Source organism: Balaenoptera physalus, assembly GCF_965194825.1.
Source record: "Balaenoptera physalus genome assembly, chromosome: 1".
NCBI classification, from domain to species: domain Eukaryota; kingdom Metazoa; phylum Chordata; class Mammalia; order Artiodactyla; family Balaenopteridae; genus Balaenoptera; species Balaenoptera physalus.
In genome coordinates, this window is record NC_138882.1 from 115,951,198 (window position 1) to 115,972,079 (window position 20,882).

Consider the following 20,882-nt stretch of genomic DNA (forward strand, 5'->3'; position numbering starts at 1 on the left):
AAAACATCTTTTCTCCCCTTCTTCCAATGGCTTGTGCAGACAAGGCAACAAGGAATGCAGGATGTAAACACAATCCTTTGTCCTCTGATGGTGGCAGAGATGGCATCATAGCAGATAAGTTTTAATTAACAAGTTTAAAAGAAAAATATATTAAAATCATGGTTTAAAAATCTGATTAATTAAAGAAAAAATTAAAAGTCAGGAATATAAAAGCCCAAGAAGTTATGGTTCTATTATCCTTATTATACTCAATATGAGCCATTATATAAACAGCAGTTTTTAAGTTTTCAGCTTACAATGCCTCTATGTATATAATCAGCATAAAAAATATTCAAAAAACAAAACTTTAGTGTTGAAACATGGAATTGGCTATCATGTGGTCCAATCCCCTCATTTACTAGAAAACAAAAATGAAGCCCAGAGATAAATGTATAAGGTTAAACAAACAAACAACAAAAAACCAGACCCTTTCTAAGTCTCTTTTAGCTATTTCCACTGAGCCATGCTATACCTCATGACGTACACTGTTTTACTAATACAATTTTTTCTTCTCCTTGAGGGTATTTCCCTTCCTCAACCACAGTGAAAATCTGAAACAGAAAAAGATGTGTGTGGCTGTTGCAGGATGCTCTGCATCTAAGAGATGGACCCCACAGCACAGATTCCGTCAAGTGTTAAGTATTTGCTGGTAACTTTCCATACTTACTGTCTCAAGCGCCTATTATATAAAAAATTGCTGGGCTTAACATCACGGTGAACAATACCAAACTGATGAATGCGTTTCAAAGCTTTGAACAGATTAAACATATATTCCCGTACTTCTTGAAAAGAAAGAGAATTCAAAATGTCCTAAAATAAAGTTATGAATAAGGTTATAAGATTGTTTTCAATGAAATATTTAGCTAATAAAAATTCAAGAAATATTAAAACCTACCAAAAAGGACTCATGTTCCAGATATGGCATAGCAATAACCACATGATCATTTTTCCTAAAGCAGTATTTAACTCCCATGACGTTGTCTTGCCCCCTAGTGGAAAAATGCACAACGAACTTAAGAAGAAAGGTCAAATGAACTGAAACTTTATGCAGTTTTTTAAAAAATGCAATTTTAGCAATGCATAAATAATGCCAGAAAACTAACTTAAAACAATCACCATATAGGGGAGATTACTCATTTAACTGACTTATACAAGATAAAGGTTTTTTTTTTAAACAAAAACAGTACCAGTTATGGGGTTATAATTCAAAACGAGATAATTACAGTTTTAATTGGGGAGGTGATAGAATGGGAAGGAAAAGAGGAATAATAAAAATGAATTAACAAGACTTAGTAGCAGATAAGATGGTAACAGTAATAAATAAATCAAGTAAAAATTAATAATAGCTAATATTTATTGAACATTCACTACATGCCAAGCTCTGATCTAAGCACTTCACACCTATCAACAAATTCACTTAATTTTCACAACAACCCTATAAGGATGGTGCCATTATTTCCTACCCCCCCCTTTTTTTTTAACATATAAGGAAACTGAGGGACAGACAGGCTAAGGAACTTCCCCAAGGTAACTCAATTAGTAGGTCATGGAGCCAGAATTTGAATCCAGGCAGTGTGCTCCAGACCTAGACTCTTAACCACTATACTATACTACCTCAGAGAAAGGTGAGGAAACTAGGGTAAACTGGATTTTCACAGTTTTGAGACTGAGTAAGTAAAACAACATGGATACCAACAAAATATGTAGAGAAAACAGGAAAAGAAGCATCAAAAACCAAAACCTCACCATTTTGACAGAGATATCTAGATACAAGACTATATCTTAAGTGAGAAGTCAAGTGTAAGTCAGTGACAGTATTATAGAAAAATGATACCTAAAGCTGTGAAATTATTAGAGAAGAGAAAACTGAGCCTTGGAAAAGTCTCATGCTGGAGGGCAAAATAAGGAAGGAGCAGAAAGCCCAGATAGGGACATCCGCAAGTGAGGAGTTTTCAAGGAAGGGATGATCAACAAGGAGGTCAATTAGAATAAGGACTGAGGGAAGGCTTTCAGTCTGGCAAAGAGGAATTAACTGGCAAAAAGGAATTAACTAATTTTCAGAAAGCAGTTTAAGTGGAAAGGAAGAGGCCAAACAGGATTTAAGGAGGGAAAATAGTATACAATGGAAACAGAACATAAAGACAATTTTCCTGAAATATCTGTCAAAGAATAAAAACCAGTGTGGGAGCTAGAAAGGAAGCAAGATCAGGTAGACATTTTTTAGCATGCACATTTTTGAACAACAAGGAAAGAAAAAGTGGTAGAGGGAGTTATTTAAAGTGTGGAAAAAGGAATAATCTTATTCAGGGGACTAGAAGGTATTATGTAATCACGCCTTACAGAAGCCATCTTATTCTCTTGTCTTCTATAATAAACAGAGGTGTAAAACAAATTAATAGGTGTGTTTATTCATTCAATAGATATTTAGTGGGCACTGTTACTTGACAGACACTATGTTAGACATTAAGGATGAGAAGGTGAATAAAAATTAACATGATTTATGCCCTCATGGACTTTACTAAATAGTGGGCAATATGGATAATAAACCAGGTAACAAATAATGACAAATTATGGTAAGGGTTTTGAAATATATCAAAAGGTGCTGTGACAATAAAAAATAGAATCTAATTCAGAGAAGACCTCTTTGAAGTGGTACCATTCTTGCTCAGAGCAGAAAGATGAGGAGTCAGCATGCAAGGACTGGGAGGGATCTTCCTGGATAGGGAAGAAGTATGGGTAGTGGCCCTGAAATGAGAAAGCTCTTGACACAAATTTGAGTAGCTAAAGAAAATAGAGCACAGTGAAGGAGGTGGAAAGGCTGGCATGGGATAAAGTTGGATTTTTTTTCCAAAGAACATTGGGAAACCACTGAAGAACTGTTAAGTAGTGGAAGTAATAGTATCCAATTTATATTACATACATACATATTTTTATACTTTAAGCATCACTCTGGCTGTTTTGTGACTATGGGATTAAGAGGGGAAGAGAAGAAGCAGGCTATTGTAGTAATCTACACTTGGACTGAGATAGCAGTTGAGAAGACAAAGATATGGATGAGATTTTAGATACATTTTGGAGGCAGAATTTCCAGGACATGGTGATGGAGTGGACTAGGAGAGAAATGGAGAAATTGAGTGTGATTACTAGGTTTCTGGCTTGAGTAACTAGGTAGACTGTGGTACCATTTGCTGAGATGGGTAGATGAAAACAGATTGTTGCAACAGGTAATTTTTGGGGCAGGTGAAGGTGGATTAAAATTTAGTTTTTGGCATATTAGGTTTGAGATGTTTATTAGGTACCCAAATGGAAATATCAAATCGTCAGGTGGATATATACAAATCTGCAGTTAAGAGGTCTGAGGTTAGATATACACTTATGGGAATCATTACTATATATTTAAAGCCACGTGGAATACATGACACCACCTAAAGAAGTCTAGAGAAAGAAAGCCCAGGATCAAGCACTGAGGAACTCCAACATTTAGGGGTCAGGTGGAAGAGGAAGAACTGGCAAAGGATACTGAAAATGAAAGGCCAAATAAAGCAGGAAGAAATCAAGGAGTATATGGTAGTACAGAAGTCAAAAGACAATGGTTCAAATCAATTATGTTAAACACTGCCAGGAGTTCATGTGAACAGAAAAAGGAACCAGCAAAACAAAGTCATGGTTGCCTCTAAAGTAGTTTCCGTTTAGCATAGCGGAGAGCAGCCTCACTGTGTGTGTGTGGCAAAAGGCGGGTGTGGAAATGAAAACAGTCTGTGCAGGTAATTTTTGAGAAGTCTGGCCATGAAGGTAAGCAAAGAAATGATGGAGTAGCTGGAAGAGGGATGGCGGTACAGGGAGGATAAGAGATACTACATCATGTCTCTATGTTGACAGGAATGACCTAGCAGAGAGAAACCAAATAGAAAGACATGCCAGAGGATTCTGTTGTTCAAAATAAAATATGAGATGAGGCTGTCAATATCTGGGGAGATGTGAAATGAGTTCCCCACATTTAAAAAAATATCTACACCATGGAAGCCAAGGTTTATGATTTGGCAGGAAGATTAGAAAAAGAAGTGGTAAGAGAGCAGGAAGTCAAGCTGAGCCTCAGGAGAAATCCACTCTAAAAATTAATATAAACTTAACTAGCCATTCCAAGATTAGCGGAAAAGTACTAGCAAACTGCAAATACCTGACTGAAGAATATGTTTAATCCACAATCTCATCATCCCTATTAGATATCTACTTAAAAATCTTAAAAATTATATACAGCAGTTCAATTAAAAATATCTTTAAATTGCCTACCCAGCCACTGTTAGGCACTGAAGCTCAGCTGCAATTCTTACAGGATGACTTGTTGGAATTAAGTGTTTCAGAGCAATTTTCTCTTCAGGTCCTACTTGTAACTGTGTTGTGGCCAAATACACAGAGCTGAAAGTGCCTGTAAAACAATTTATTAGATTTTTCAATATTTGGTTTTTAAAAATGTTTATGAGACAATGCTAAAATATTCTTAAAAACTGTTTGGAACCCATAAAATTATCATAATCTGTCATCAATATTTTAATGACACTGAATACAAAAAGCAAACACATTTGTAAATACAACTTATTTTCAATTTCCAATACATTCTTAACTGTCCTCACATCTTTAGGGAGTATATTAATTCAGCAAAGCTATACAGTAAATCTGTTTGACTGAGTTAGCATAAAATATTTCCATAGTATGACCCAATCTACCAAGTATCTTTCTACAATATTATCATTGGAAATTACTTTCTTAAGACTTGGATTCAGTTCTGTTAGAAGTAAAAATGATAACAGTCTTAGGGGGAAAAAAAAACTACATTTTTTATTTTAAAAAGGTTTTTAAACTTTTAAATTCACCATGAAACTAAACAGAAAAAATATAAGATTTGGTGGTCAGTTAAATCTGAGAAATACTAAGTTAAAGCAAATTGATAGATTATTTCTAGACCTTTAATGTACTGAAGTACAATATAAATAACCAAAAGGGAGCTATACATGCTATAGTTTTCAAACTTATTAGCCTTAGATCACACTCCACTCCTCCCCCTCTCCAGGAATAGTTAACTACTTGTTATGAGGACATCAGTTTTCCAGAACAAAGTTTTTGAACACTAAGTCAGTGTTCAAAAAAAGCTAAGAAAAAAAATGTAAAGATTTGCTTCTTACATCCCAAATCATCTCATCTTCTAATTTCTCTGCCTTCACTGACTCAGCCTTTTCTCATCTCACACTTTCCATTGTGAAAAGCAAGCAATGAATAAATGGAAGTTTTGTTGCTTTTTGGGGTTTTTTCACTGTTAAGTTTTTATTTACTATTTCTCAGTATAGTCACTAAAAAGTTCTATTATCTTTTATCTTCTCAATCCCTTCACATCTGTCTGCCAAATTCACCCTTCATTCAATCAATATGATTGCCAGTCTCTCAATGGTATTTACGTAAATACTGACTATCCTATAAATATTGTTACCACTTTATTTTCATCATTTTGCCATGAAAAATTGCCATTGTTCAACATACAATTCTACCTAAACGCAATGTAGAAAGAGAAAAAATATTCAGCTTTCCCTGATCAAATCCCCCCACTTAAATCTTAAACTTTTTATTTTTCATAATTATCATTAATAATATATTATTAATATAGCAACACTTTTAATAGTATAAAATTATAAAGGTTAAAATAGGACTGTTCATTCTACTGTAAATATTTATTTATTCTTCCATTCTTTCCAAGGAAAAAAGAAAATCTGATAATTAGTAATATAACCATGGTCTTAGTATTTTTAAAAGGGGTATTTTTCCAATAAGAAATAATAATGAAAATCAAGATTATACAAAGGAAAACAGGAGGAAAAAAAAGCTTATAAAGATAATGAAGTATATCCCCAGATTACCTTCTCCAATTTTGTCCTTTATCTTAAACACATTACCAAGCTGTGGTACAGCTTCGTAAAGCTTCTGAATATCTTTCTTAACACCTATCAAGGAAAAAAGAATTTAGGTACAATTAATTACTTAGGTTAAAAAATCTCAATAAAATAATTTCTAAAACATAATTATATTACAAATAAAAATATCTATAAAAAACCTTAAACTCATGATAAGACTAAAACCCCATCAAGTTGCTCTAACTCACACACCTCTTGAACAGACAAAACTGCAAAGTAACTGAATCACTCACACCCAATTGCTGCTACTCTGAAATTACATACTAACATATAGATACACTGTCACTGCATAGAGTGCAACACAATGAAGAAGCTAAATTTAAAAAATAACTAAACAATTTGTGCTGTGATCACTAGATGGCATGACAAGGACACAATGCAATCTTCTTGAAAACTATTTCTTTCCCCCAAAGATACAAAATCTTATAGGCTTGGAAAAGTTTTACATATTGAATATTCACAGTATACTCTAGAAAGAAGGTCTACTAAAGGTGTCAAAAATGTTAAAAAAAATATTCTTTAAAAATTGTCCCAATTACCAGTAGTATCCTATATCTTGACAGCAGAAAAATCATTACTTTTAAATAAATATAAGCTCTTTACAAAAACCTACATGGTTAAAATTCAGAGAGGCAATAATACAAAATGTGATAAACTACTGGATACAAAAAAGAACTACATAAGAGTCCTCAGATTTTATTACAATATCTAGGCCAAGCATCAGCTACTTTTAAAGTTATAATAACACTCTGCATCATGCAACAGTTTTAAGACATTTTCAAAGCACCTTCACACATATTATCTTTTCAGATCTACATAATAGCACTGTGATATTGGGAGAACAGAAATAATTATCCTGATCTTTCAGAGAAGGAATCCATATTCAGGGAAATTAAATCATTTGTCCAATTTCACAGAGGTACTGCTGATAAGTTTATAGACTCACTCATTTAACAAACACTGTGTTTTTAAAAATGCCCAGCAATTGGCATATTAAAAATACAAATGAACAAAGGTGGTGAAGCCCCTGTTCTCTAGGAGCTTAGTCTGGTGGAAGAGACAGATGTTAAAAGCTCACTTTTAATACAAGATTTTAACTGTAATATTAGAGGAATGCACATACTACTAGGTAGAAGGGGGGAGGGGAATGAACACTTCTGAAGGTGCCAGGAAGCTTCAGGTGACTGTTAACCTGTGTTTTGAAGCATTCACCAAGTAGAGAAAGTGCAAGAAGGCATTTTAGGAAGGAACTACTATCTATGCAAAGACATGGAAAAGGAAAAAGGCATGGATTATTGTGGAGGGAGGGGAGAGTAGGAGAGATAATAAAATTCAATGTGGCTGAGAAAGGAAAGGCAGAGGATGCAAAGGAAGGCCATGTAAAGTTTTTAAGCAGGAAGATGACAAGTGGAGGATAAATCTGAGGTGAAGAATACGAAGAGGTGGAGATTAAATAAGAGGCCAAGAAGACCTAATCCAGTAGCCTTTCCACTATATCACTCCATCTAAGGTAATGGGAAGAACTTACTTAAATTACCCTCACCTTCCCATCTACCTTGCAGATGAACTGGAGAAGCTTCATGGATTTCAATATAACAAGCAATATAACAGTAATCCTGTGAACCAGTTTTGGAGATGAGAGGCCCAAATCAAAATGCTGGCTCCACTATTACCCAGCTGGTATGACCTTTCTAGAGCACACAGCTTATCCTCTGTGAGCCTTAATTTCCCCATCTATAGAAAAGGGGGCATAACAGTACACATGCCGCTGAAATACTGAGGATTAAATGAAATAATATACATAACACAAGAGCAGCTTCTAACACAATGCCCGACACATTGTAAATATTAAATTATACTGGTGATTCTTATTGTTGTGGTAACTATTATTAACATTATTTCTTTAGGGCTTTTGCTCTTACTATTCCCTCTACTTGAAATCCTCTTCCCTTATAACTTCCTATGGCTGGCTCAATTGTCACAGTTTCCTCTGACATCGCTAGTTAAATTAGTGCTCCTCCCATTATCCACATTACCCTGTTTATTGTCTTTGGAGTTCTTATCCACTATAAAATTATCCTGTTTATTTATTTGTTTGCTGTCTGCCTCCTCCCACTAGAATATAAGCTCCACCAGTACAGGCTCCCTGTCTGTATAATACACCACAATGCACTCAGCTCTTAGAAAACTGCCTGGCATGTTTGTTGAATGAATGAATTCTTACTATCCTCATGGTTGTTCAGAGACAGCTGTAGGAAAAAAAAAAAAGCAAAAGTTTACAAGTTACAACAGAGTGAAGCCAAAGACAAAAGCAGTCACTTCACCATCAGCTACCACACTATTTCTCCCTGGAAAACAAAACCAAGGCCTGGGGGAAAAGCTGGCTTTCTAGCAGTAATAGTTGCCACAGTCAATTACAATCATTCCTAATGAGTGTCAAGTCCAACCAGCTTCAAATTCCAGTGTCATAGGAAAGGCATCATGAAAAGGCACTAAAATGATATATTCAATTTGTTATTACATTTCTTTGATTCTAAGACACAATTTTAACGACTCTGAAATTGGGATGCAACTTACAACTGTTGCTGGCCAGCATCAAAACTTATACAACAGGTGTCAATGACCTGAAGAAAATTCAAGAAATCACAGAGGAGCATTCACATTTAACCCTTAAGAGCCAAATGGCTGTAGGGAGGAATAGTAGAGGTGGTGAAGTAGAAATCAAACCTAGGCCAGCTCCACATAACTGGGCTGTTCTTAAGAACTCATTAACAATGACTTTTTTTTTTTAATGAATTCTTCAAAGAAATTCTGCATCACTAATGTTTGAGAACAGGGACTTCCCTGGTGGCGCAGTGGTTAAGAATCCGCCTGCCAATGCAGGGCACATGGGTTCGAGCCCTGGTCCGGGAAGATCCCACATGCACGGAGCAACTAAGCCCGTGCTCCACAACTACTAAGCCTGCGCTCTAGAGCCCGTGAGCCACAACTACTGAGCCCGCATGCCGCAACTACTGAAGCCCGCGCGCCTAGAGCCTGTGCTCCGCAACAAGAGAAGCCACCGCCGTGAGAAGCCTGTGCACTGCAATGAAGACCCAATGCAGCCAAAAAAAACAAAAACTAATGTATGAGAACAATATTGTGAGGGAAAAAAATAGGATATCAACAAGTCTGAGTATAAAAAGTGATTCAGAAGAGACAGATCTGAAATGTTTATTTTCCATTTCATGTATGTCCCAGAGATATACAATTATTTGTCTAATTACATCTAAAAGAACTCTTCCAATAACTATATAAAAAAAATTCTAGGTGTTAAGGAAAGCACTGTCACAGTATAACTGGCAGTATTTCTGACCAGTACATAAAATAATGGTGTATCTTACAATTAATGGTGTTTAGGTATGATGAAATATTTCAAGAACCATTTGTGGTCTTTTTATTACTAAATGTATTGAAGTGTTTGTGTGCATGTTTTGTTGTATATACATGATTAATTACAAAAGCTTTGTAGTAGGATGACATAGTTTCATGTGGCTATTTAAATTAAAATTAAATAAAATTAAAAATCAACTTCCTCAGTCACCTTAGCCACATGTGACAACATACAAACATTTCTGTTAGCGCATAAAGTTCTATTGGACAGTGCTGATATAGAAAAAAGCCTGGAATCTAAAGAGTCTGGATTCAACTCCTATAATTAAACCACATTAGTGTTCAGGTTTTTAACCTTTAAAACAAAGGAACTGGATTAGATGAACTTTACCTTCCAACTACAATATTCTATGCTTTTCCTACGAGTTCCGCATTTTGGAACTTCCCTTTGCATAAACATGAGCTGGCAGTTAGTAGTAGAGATGCTGGTTAACTGTTAGAAATATCCAGGAAGAAAATATAAGTAGTAAGAAAATACTGTAATGCAAGGCCATGTGAATGACTATGCAAGCTCAATGTGCTTCCACACCACCACTCACTTACTATGTACTTACATATCTCTACAAAACTCAAACTATGTTTATATTAAGGTTTCCTGTCACTGCAGAACAACTTTGATGTTTCTGAACAACAGAAAAATTTCCTGATGACCAAAGTGAATGAAAAATTCCCAGATTCTGAATTGGGAGATGAGAGTAGACAGTGAAAGAGAGTACTCATATCAAAAGCTAGAAAATACTACTAAAGGCAGAGACCAATGAATATATACTTTGAGGACTGGGGCAAGACCCTGAAAAGTCCACAAAGTAAAATATTGTTTAGGTCTTCATTAAATATTATGAAGGTCTACGCTTCTGTTTTGAAATTTTAAGCTAATTTTTTTTCTGCTACATAATATATCCAAGTTGGCTATAGCAACAGCGTCCTTAACCATACTCCCTGCTTTCACCCTCCTCTTGTGCCACGTAAAAGCCAAAGAACTACCTCCTTTCCTCACCCTTCTCTTCGACTTCACTCTCATCACTCTCGCACTTCCACTCACATGACCCCCTAGCTATTTCTAAATGCTAGGCACACTCCCAGCTCAGGGCCTTCGTACTTGCTGATTCCTCTGTCTGGAATGCTCTTCCCCAGATACATGCACAGCTCACTCCTTCACCACCTTCAAGTCCTAGTTCAAATGGTACCACACTGAAGCCTTCTCCAACCAATTACACTTACTAAAATCACCATCTCCTCTCCCAATACCTCCTATCTCCCCTTCCCCTCTACATTTTCTTCACAGCACTAATCACTTTTGAACATACTATTTATTCATTTTCTATTTCTATCCACTAGATTGAGGGCACTGACTTTTGTCTATTTTACGAACGGATTTATTCCTAGCACCTAGCACCTAGAAAGGTGCCTGCACATAATAGACATAGACATTTAAGAACTATTCATCATACAAATGAAATGTTTTCAATTACTTACCATGGAGTAAAACTGACCTTATTCTGGGGCTTCATGTACTGCCTAAAATAATGCTTCCTACAACTAGGGATATCATATAATTTAGCCCAAACTGGGACAGTCTTCAGAGTGAAAGGGGGCACTAATAATTACACTGTGACAACAGGCATAAACTGGATCTGTCTCAGGCAAACGAGGACGTTACCTATAACCCACTTTAGAATCGTAGGCTGACAGCATCCATATAACACAATGAAAGCAAGCCTTCCAGTACAGTTCAACAGTATGGAGGAGACATTCAGTATATATACAGTTTATACTTCATTCTTTCACTGAAAAGATCTTTATCACTTACTAAACTTGGCATATGGTAGATACTTAAAAAAAAAAAAAAGCCTGCTGAAAGAATGAAAGAATAAACATTTGATCTAATACTTTGCCAGGTACTTTGTTCATTGCAGCATTTTTCTTAATAGGAAAAAACAGAAGACAATCTAAAGGTTCAATAAGAAAAGGCAATTAAATAAATTATAGGATACCATGCAACGGAACATCAGGCAGTCCAAGCCCAGAGTATTTAATTACATTAAGAAATGTTCAAGATATATATTGCTAAGTTAAAAATGGAGATCAGAAATAAGTTGGCTGTGATCCTAATTCAGTTTTTTACAAAATGTATCTCTATATGCACAGGAAACCAAAGGAATACAACAAAATGTCAACAGTGGCAATATCTGTACAGTGGGATATTTTCTTACTTTGACTTTCTGTATTTTCTTCAATAAGCATGTATAATTTTTATCAGAAAAAAAGTTATAAAAAGCTGACAAATATCCCAAAACAAAGGGCCATACTATGCAGCCATTGTACTAAAAATTTTACTTTATATCCTTTGGATGAATGATATCTAATCATTCAACCAAATATTTTCAGGCACCTACTATGTGTTGAAGACTGTTAGGCTCTGGGAATACAAAGATATATAAAAATCCCACCATCCAAAAGTTATTACATCAAAGGAGAGTAAATCACATTAGATCATGAGACAGTTATGTGCCTGGACTTCATCAGCTTTACTCCTTATTCAAGTTATGGTTTTGATATAATCTTAGCTTTTATTAAGGGTCAAATAAAAAAGAACCATATGAATAAAATTTCAGCATGTTTTATAAATTATCAAAGGTACTGTTTATAATGTTCAATGTTCTGTTCCATATAAAAGCCACCAAACTTTGGAAATCTGGAATAAAATTCACACCACTCTTCACTTCCTAGCAGATTTTCAGAAGAGTATTAGAATAGTACTTTTTACCTGAACGTATATGCTAGAGCCAAGTCAGATTCATTCATTCATACACTCTGCCTAATGCACAATGTACATCAGGAGCTATACAAGATACTGCCTTCAAGGACCTTACAGTATAACTGAAGAGACAAAATACACAGAGTGCTAAACAATACAAGAAGAATAATAATATAATGACTGTTATTGTATTATGTGTCTGATGACATAGGGAAAGGTGAACCGTGAAAAACAGGTAATTGCAAGAAAAATGGAAGGGAAGAGGGAAAGCATCCACGAATCTGGATGAAAGTGGCATTTTAAGATTATTCTAGTGGCCGTGTACAAAATGAACTGGAGGATGAAAAAAGAAGTGAAAGCAGGCAGTTTAAGTAAGAAACTTCGTTGTAGTTCAGGAGCAAAGTGTAAGGGAATGAATTAATGTGGTGAAAGTGGGAATGGGAAGAGGCAACACTATACCTACTAAAAGGATGTAAGATAAAATTGGGTGACTGGATGAGAGGAGCAAATACAAAGCATAAGTCAAAGATAACTCTAAAGTTTTAAGCATAGAAACTTTAACTGGAATAACAGTGGCTTTCATCAAATGGGGACATCAGGAATGGTACTCATTTTAACATCAAAGATGAGTTTACCCTTAGTCAGAAAGCAAAAGTATGGGATGTCATATTTTTCTAGGGTCGAGTTAAAGTCTATTTTGTAGTGTATAAGTATATATCATGGACGAAAGGTCAAAATTAATATTTTTGAAAAAGCACTAAATATGCTTAAGACAAAGAAAAGAACATTTAGCTACATTTTAAGAAAAGAAAAGAAAAAAAAAACAACAGTCAATTGGAACTCCTACTTAACCAATATTTATTGAATGCCTGCTATGTCCCAGGCACACTGCAGGAATGAAGGTGCATGTTACAGTGTACAAGATCAGGCATTGTTTGACCCTCTCCTTCTCATTTCAAGGTCTGGGTAAGGGTGAAGCAACACTTCATGATGTACATTGAGATACAGTCCTTCATTACTGCTACAAACATTTCATTTACTTTTGTCAACTAATTCTGCCTTTGAATATGTAAGTGAAAGTCCCTCCAATGCCGATTTCTAAATTCAAGCTTAATGCAATTTGGTGATTAGAAATAAGAACACAGGTCTAGAAGAGAAATTCTAGTTTGGATATCAACAAACTTTGTGTTCTTAGACAACGACTAATATTAGACTCTAGCAACTTCATCTGTAAAATGACATGGTTAGACTACAGTCCTCCTTCTAAAATGCAATCCAATCCTAAATCTAGATCTTATGAAGCTTCACTGATTCGTAAAATGCTCCTATATAAACATATAACTCACTTTAAGATTCAGGACGTGTTTTTTGTTGTTGTTTGTTTTTAAATAATCGAAATTACAGAATTGTTGCCTGTACATCTTTGGCAATGAACACATACCTGGTAGTTTAAAATTCTGCTCATGTTTTTTTAATGAGCCATCCGCCAGAAACCGGCCACGAAGGGGAGAAAAAGCCGTTGGCTCCTCCATCTGAATCCCCAAAGAAGCCTCCATCGCAAAGCAACTGCGGCGCAAAACGCCAGCTAAGGGGTCATGTCCACAGGGGGAGCAAAGCAGCTGTGAAACTCGGCATACTGGAGAAGATGAGAAGTTTAAATCACTCAGTGAACTAAGCACTAAAAAATGCTACTGTCCCCAAAGGGGCAAACAATTAAAAACGCACTCTATGTCCAAATCCCCAAAGGAAAGAAAACCGTGAGCCATTTCTAAAGATTCCATGGGCTTCACTTTCACCTCCCAGAAACACCGGCAGGGGGCCAAAGGGAAACGTGCCTAACAGAGGAGTCTCCCCGGCAGCCGCCGTCAGGGGCAAGGGCGGCGGTGGGAACTGCAGAGGCAGCGAATGCGGGGCGAGAGACCTTAGTGGGGAGAGCGGTTCGACCTGAGGAAGAGGGCTGGAGGAGGAGATCGTTTGACTATTGAAAGGCAGCGCCAGGCGGCTTGTCCAAGGCCCCAGTTAAGTTGGTGGAGAACTGATACGACACGGCTCACGAGCGCCGGGCGGAGGAAGAGAAGGGGGAATGAACGGCATCCCTCGGCGAGCGCGGATTGCGAGCTCCGCGGGGAAGGGTTTTCTTCCCTCAGACGCCAGACCGAACGGGATGCTTAGTGCGCAGGCGCACGACATTCCCGCCGCACGTCAGCGGGATCCGAAGTGGGGGGCGGGGTGGTAACTGCGCTGCGAAGAGACCGAAGTCACGATCCAGAATTCGTTTCTAATCCCCCACAATCCCGCGCCATGGAGCAAACCGTCGGAAACTCACGGTTTAAAGGAATACGACTTCTCTGGCTCCCCAAACGCCTGGGTCGCCGCCGCCGAGAGTGCTCACCTAGCGAGTCTGCCAAACGCGCCTGCGCAGCACTTCCCGCCTTGCTGCTTCTAATTGCTCATGCGCACTGTAAATGCCTGTGCGCCGCTTTATCTGCTACTGGGCGCTTGCGCAAGCGGGTTGGGTTTCTTTCCCAAGGCTGTGGCTGGCTGAAATAACGGTTACAGATATAAAGTCCGGGCATAATCCTTTACTGAAAAATAGAGTGAAACGTAAGGTTAAGGATCTAACAGTATTTTCAGGAAACAGGATAATTCAGAGACAGAAAATTCTCAGGTACTGGAGTCGTAACACATCCCTACTTACAGAGACATTGGGCCCGCTGAATAAAAGACATTCATTTTCTTGACTCCCAGCTTCACTTGTTTTTGTTGAGTGCCCTACTTCTCCGTTAAAAGCAAGCAAACAGAGAAAGGCAAGTACTAATTGTTTATGGCTGTATTCGAAGAAATGAGCCCAGTGACATTCACTCAGTCGGTCAGTCAGTATATATTTGAGCCCTTGGCTCTGAGGCTGATTTCTAGAGGCTGGAGTTACAGCGGGGAACACATGATAGAAAAAACCGCCATGCCTTTATGAAGCTAAATTCCAGTGAGGCAGTGGCAATAAACAAATGAGCAACATTCTTTTTAGATATTGATTAGGGCTCCAAAGAAGGAAAAAAAGTGGAAGGATGTGATGGTGACTAAGAAGGAGTCACCAAGATGGGAGCCAAATGGGAAAGAGACTAATTGGCAAAGGACAGAGTAAGTGCAGAGGTAGAAATGAGCTTGGTAAGTTAGAGGGGGGAAATTTCACAGAACATCAACACCAGACAAGGCTACTCTGTGACCATGATTGATCAAGACAAGAAAAAAAAAAAAATCACTCCGTAATCATGCCTGGATATAGACTAAACATAAACATTGTCCAAGCCACAAAAATGAGCAAACATTTCCTTATCCTGGATAATATGACTGAACTGCTGCTCCTGTACTAATTATTTAGCCTCTGTCCAGCAGATAATACTCAGTCATTCTAGATAGTACTAATTAAAATACACAATTATAGAATTACTCCTGCCTTCCTACAGCTTCCAATCCAGAGTAAAATCCCTCTTCCTTGAACCCTTTCCTAAATCACATAACACAAACCCAAGTTTCTAACACCCTCTTACTGAGATGTCACATGGTTCTGCATGGTTTGCATTCTCATAGAAGCAAGTAATAAACCTAACTCGTTCAATTACAGTTGTGTTCCTAGCGGTCTTTTGCTGGAGGGCATTGACAATAATCAAGTCCAAGATGCCTGTTAGATATCTAAGTGATAATGTCAAGTAAACAGATGAATATACTGGTCTGGAATGGATTCTAGGCTGGAGACATAAATTTGGTAGTTATGAGTTTATACATGAAACTTAAAACTTTGGGACTAGATGAGATTATCTAATCAAAGATTGTAGATAGAGAACTGGGCTAGGGGAATCTCCAACATTTCAAAGTTGGGCAGAGGAGGAAGATGAACCAGCAAGAGAATGAGAAGGAATGACCTGTGAGGTAAGAAGGTGATGTCATAGTAATCAAGAGGAGAGCGTTTTACAATTGAACAGGAGTGGTCAACAATAGTAAATGCTTCATGGAAGTCAAGTATTGAGGACAGAAGTGACAACGGATTTGGCAACATGGCAATCATTAGTCTCTGGCAAGAGTAGTTTCAGAGGTATAGTGAGGCAGAAAGACTGAAGTGTATGAAGAACAAAAGGTGTACAAGTAGGACAAGTCTTAAGGTTTTGCTTCGTTGGTTGGTTGGTTTCTGGGTTTGTTTGTTTTGTGTTTTCTTTTTGTTTTTGTTTTTTTGGAGGGGGAAGATCAGAGAAATAGGATGGTGGGTATAGTTGGTCAAATAGAGCAAGGGAAGTTTTTTGTTGTTGATGTTGTGTTGGCAGATAAATGCTTATATTTTTGTGGGAATGATGTAATGCAGAAAGAAATATTTGATGCTGGAGAAAAAGGGAATACCTACAGGAATGAAATTATAGAGGAGGATGAAGGAATGGGTCCAAAGCATAAGGAGGGGGGATGGACCTTTGAAAAGAACCCAGATTCCCAACCTTTTAACAGGCGGGAAAGACAGAAGATTTAATTCAGATGCAATGGTTTGTGTTTGGGTGGGAGAATAAGATAGCTCCTACCTGATCACATCAATTTTCTTAATAAAATATGAGATGAGGTCTTCAGCAAGAAGGGGGTATTAAAGGTTGGAGGAGTGAGAAGGTCAGAGGTATCTTCTGAGAGTGAGGAGGTGAAGTGTAGAAAGATTGTGACATTGCCAGCAGGGTTGAATGCCCATTTTCTATTTGTGTCAGAAATTTAAAGTGAGTCCAGACAGCATAGTGTTATGTTTATTTTCTCAAGTAAACTTCAGTCAAGAGTCCTCAAGTAAACTTCAGTCAAGAGAATGCAGATGTGGAAAGGAATAGCTGGATTTAACTAAGGATGGACATCACACAGAGAGGGGCAAGTAAGGATATTTACAAGGAAGTGATTGTAATGATGCACCACGGAATCTCTGGGAGGTGAAGAGGAAAGTTTTTAGGAAGGTGATAGATAATGATATATATAGATTGATGGACTGTTGAATCAATAGATAGGTAGATAAGAAGTGCTGGGAACAATGAATTGGAACTCTCTCTGTAATGTAAGGATTGGTTATAATGGAGGTATAAGGTTGAGTTAGACGAATAGAAGTAGTAGATGGTTCACGGAGTGGTGAAAACTGGGATTTCAGAGATAAGAGCATTCCAGAGGGTAGTTAAATTTGCTGGAGGAAAAGTTGTGTTTTGGTGTGAAAAGACCAAATTATCCTGATTTAAAATATCCTGATTCCCATGCTCAGGCTCAGTTATTTTGCCTATTCCAATTTCTCCCCAGGCAGTAAGTAGTAGCCCCATCTCTGGGCTCCATTAGTACTTTCTGCTTGCAGCCATTTCAGCACATAGGCACAGGAAAGAAATGCAGAACCTCATCCCCACCCCATACCTCCTGGATCAGAATCTACAGTCCAGTGTTCTAGAACACTGGTTCTCAACCTTGCCTGCACATTAGAATCACCTAAGAAGCTGTTAAAAATGCCGAAGCCCAGACCAGTTACATAAGAATTTCTGGGGGTGGGATCCAAACATCAGATTCTCTTAAAACTCCCCATTTGTCTCCCATGTGCAACAGGGGTGAACAATCTTATGAGTGGAGTTCAAAGTACTTGGTCACCAGGCGATCTGTGTTTAGATTCCAAGTGATTATAGACAGCTAGTATGGGGAAAACCAGGTGCCCACCAAGTAGAGACTTAATTTGAGTTGAGTACAGTCTCTCACTCTGGGAAGAGTGTGGAGTTCCTGGTTAGTTGTACAGTCAACGCAGAATAAGTTCCCAGCACAACTTTCAAATAATTCTGTTCATCTCTTCTCTCTTCGTGGAGGTACCTACTAATGGAAAAAAGAAAAAGAAAAAAAGAAAAGAAAGAAAGAAACGCCTAGTGTATAAAAAGGAAAAGTTATGAGAAGGCTTATCCTCTCCCCACTTATTTTTTTTATTTTCACTATTAAGCTGAGAAGCTGAGGTACTCTCTTAGAAAGTCCTCAAAGATAGACAACTTAGCAATTACAAGTGACCCTCGAACAACACAGGTTTGAACTGTGTGGGTTCACTTATATGATGATTATTTCAATAAATATGTACTGCAGTACTATAGGGTCTGAAGTTGGCTGAATCCACGGATGTAGAACGATGATTATGTAGGAACCATGGGTATAGAGGGCTGACTGTAAAAAATTTTGGACTGCATAGAGGGTTAGCACCCCTAACCCCGTGTTTTTTAAAGGTCGTTCAAGGTACATAGCTTTTGAATATGAACAAAAATTGTCTCTTAGGGCAATTGCTGTAGACTGAATGTTTATGCCTCCCCCCGCTCCCCTCGCCCCAGCCACTTCACACGTTGATACTGAACCCTAATCCCCAAAGTGGTGGTATTAGGAGGTGGGGCCTTTGGGAGGTGATTAGATGATGAGGGTGGAGCTTCATGAATGGGATTAGGGCTCTTATATAGGAGACCTCAGAGAGCTACCTCACCTCTTCTGCCAGGTGGGGACATAGCAATAGTAATAGACATAAATAGTTCCTGTCTATGAACCAGGAAGCGTGTTCTCACCAGATATTCATTCTATCTAAATCTTGATCTTGGACTTTCCAAGCCTCCAGAACTGTGAGAAATAAATGTTTGTTGTTTAAGCCACCTAATCTATGATTTTTGTTACAGCAGATTGAATGGACTAAGAAATAGGTAAATGAAATAAACCCACATGTTACAAAATAAAATCCTAGATTTTCATTGTAAAATATACATAAGACAAAACACTTAGAGTTTCATGGGGAAAATGTGTATTTCAAAAATAAAATTATAGGGAATTCCCTGGTTAGGATTTCATGCTTTCACTGCAGAGGGTGCAGTTTCAATCCCTGGTTGGGGAACTAAGATCCTGCAAGCCACGTGGCATGGCCAAAAAATAAATAAATAAAAATAAAATAAAATTATAAATTATTTAAAAGTCAGAGAGCTGTCCATGAGTCAATTCTGAAACTGCAGAACAGCAAGGAATTTTGAAATACACAAAGGTCCACGAATGAACTGAAGTTTAGTTTCTCAATTAGCAATTCAAAAGAGAAAAATAACTGCTTTGCAGAATTGTTATGTACAGATTAAGTAAAATATTTAAAGCTCCTGGTAGGAAGCAACCTAAGTGTTCATCGACAGATGAATGGATAAAGATGTGGCACATATATACAATGGAATATTACTCAGCCATGAAAAGAAACGAGAGTTATCTGTAGTGAGGTGGATGGACCTAGAGTCTGTCATACAGAGTGAAGTAAGTCAGAAAGAGAAAAACAAATACCGTATGCTAACACATATATATGGAATCTAAAAAAAAACAAAGGTTCTGAAGAACCTAGGCGCGGGACAGGAATAAAGACGCAGACGTAGAGAATGGACTTGAGGACACGGGGAGGGGGAAGGTTAAGCTGGGACGAAGTGAGAAAGCGACATGGACATATATCCACTACCAAATGTAAAACAGATAGTTAGTGGGAAGCAGCCGGATAGCACAGGGAGATCAGCTCGGTGCTTTGTGACCACCGAGAGGGGTGGGATAGGGAGGGTGGGAAGGAGACACAAGAGGGAGCAGCTATGGGGATATATGTATATGTATAGCTGATTCACTTTGTTATAAAGCAGAAACGAACACACCATTGTAAAGCAATTATACTCCAATAAAGATGTTAAAAAAATAAAAATAAAGCTCCTGGTGGAGCTCATAGAAGATACCTAACATTTTAATTTATGTATTTATTCAGTAAATAATACCTCCTCACATTTCGTGTGCCTAGCAGTAGAGTAGGTCCTGTTATACGGAGATAACTAAAAAGAGGACTGTAGTTTGAAGTCTATCTAGGGGTTGAAGTGGACAGTTTCCATACTCATCCTTCACCAACCCAGCTTTAAGCACATCTTTCTCAGGGAAGCCTCACCAACTGAATAGGTTAGTTCTTCAAATGCACACTTCCATGGAATCTTGTATTCATTCTTTTATCACATTGTGCTATAATTGCTTGTTAATGTCCATCTTCCTCATTAGCCTTGTTATCTCTGTTACGATATGGATGAGGCTTGTCTTGAACATGCACTCTGAAGCTGGACTGCCAGGGGGAGCAGGGGCAAGTTACTTAACTTGTCTGGGATTCAGTTGCTTCATTTACACAATGGTGATAGTAAGAGTATCTACTTCAGAGAGTTGTTACTCAGGTCAATGAATTAGTACATGTATATCATTTAGAACAGTGCCTGGCACAGTGTGAACTCTATGTGAGTGTTAGCCAGGATGAAAATAATGGTGATGAAATTCTCTAGCACAGTACTTGACGTGTGTTAAGTAGGTCAGTAAATATTTGTCGAATGTTATTGAATTTGTCAAATAAGTGAATGAGTAGAATGGAATAAGTGCATAGAAGAAGGAGTTATTAATTCTGAATCAGAAAACTTCTTCCAGGGGAATTGAAGTCCAAGCTGGGCTTTGAAAATTTGATAGAAGTTCCCCAGTGATGGGGAAAGGAAGAGGCATTCTCTTAGGCTTTCTAAGAGGACTGCTCAGGGAACTATAAGTTGTTTGGTATTATTTCAGCACAAATAGAGAAAGGTTGGTAGCAGAAAAGCTAGAGAGTACACAGGAACCTCATCATGAAGCTTCTCGTGTGCTATTCTCAAAATGAG

General features: G+C 37.7%; 1 protein-coding gene across 3 annotated transcripts in view; it reads right to left on the reverse strand.

The window, feature by feature from the left end:
* Positions 1-19,625, reverse strand: part of CDC7 (cell division cycle 7) — a 30,486-nt gene extending 10,861 nt beyond the window's left edge. The window contains exons 1-6 of one of the 3 annotated variants that reach the window (XM_082423000.1): positions 14,516-19,625; positions 13,631-13,825; positions 5,946-6,029; positions 4,330-4,465; positions 935-1,028; positions 707-849 (exon numbers count right to left, since the gene is read on the reverse strand). In XM_082423000.1, coding sequence (XP_082279126.1) covers positions 707-849; positions 935-1,028; positions 4,330-4,465; positions 5,946-6,029; positions 13,631-13,745 — 572 coding nt within the window. In that variant the 5' untranslated portion in view covers positions 13,746-13,825; positions 14,516-19,625. Of the gene's footprint in view, positions 1-706; positions 850-934; positions 1,029-4,329; positions 4,466-5,945; positions 6,030-13,630; positions 13,826-13,914; positions 14,101-14,133; positions 14,474-14,515 lie in introns of those variants that run through there. The other 2 variants (XM_082423001.1, XM_082423002.1) reach the window with 2 other exon arrangements.
* Positions 19,626-20,882: the final 1,257 nt, after the last annotated feature.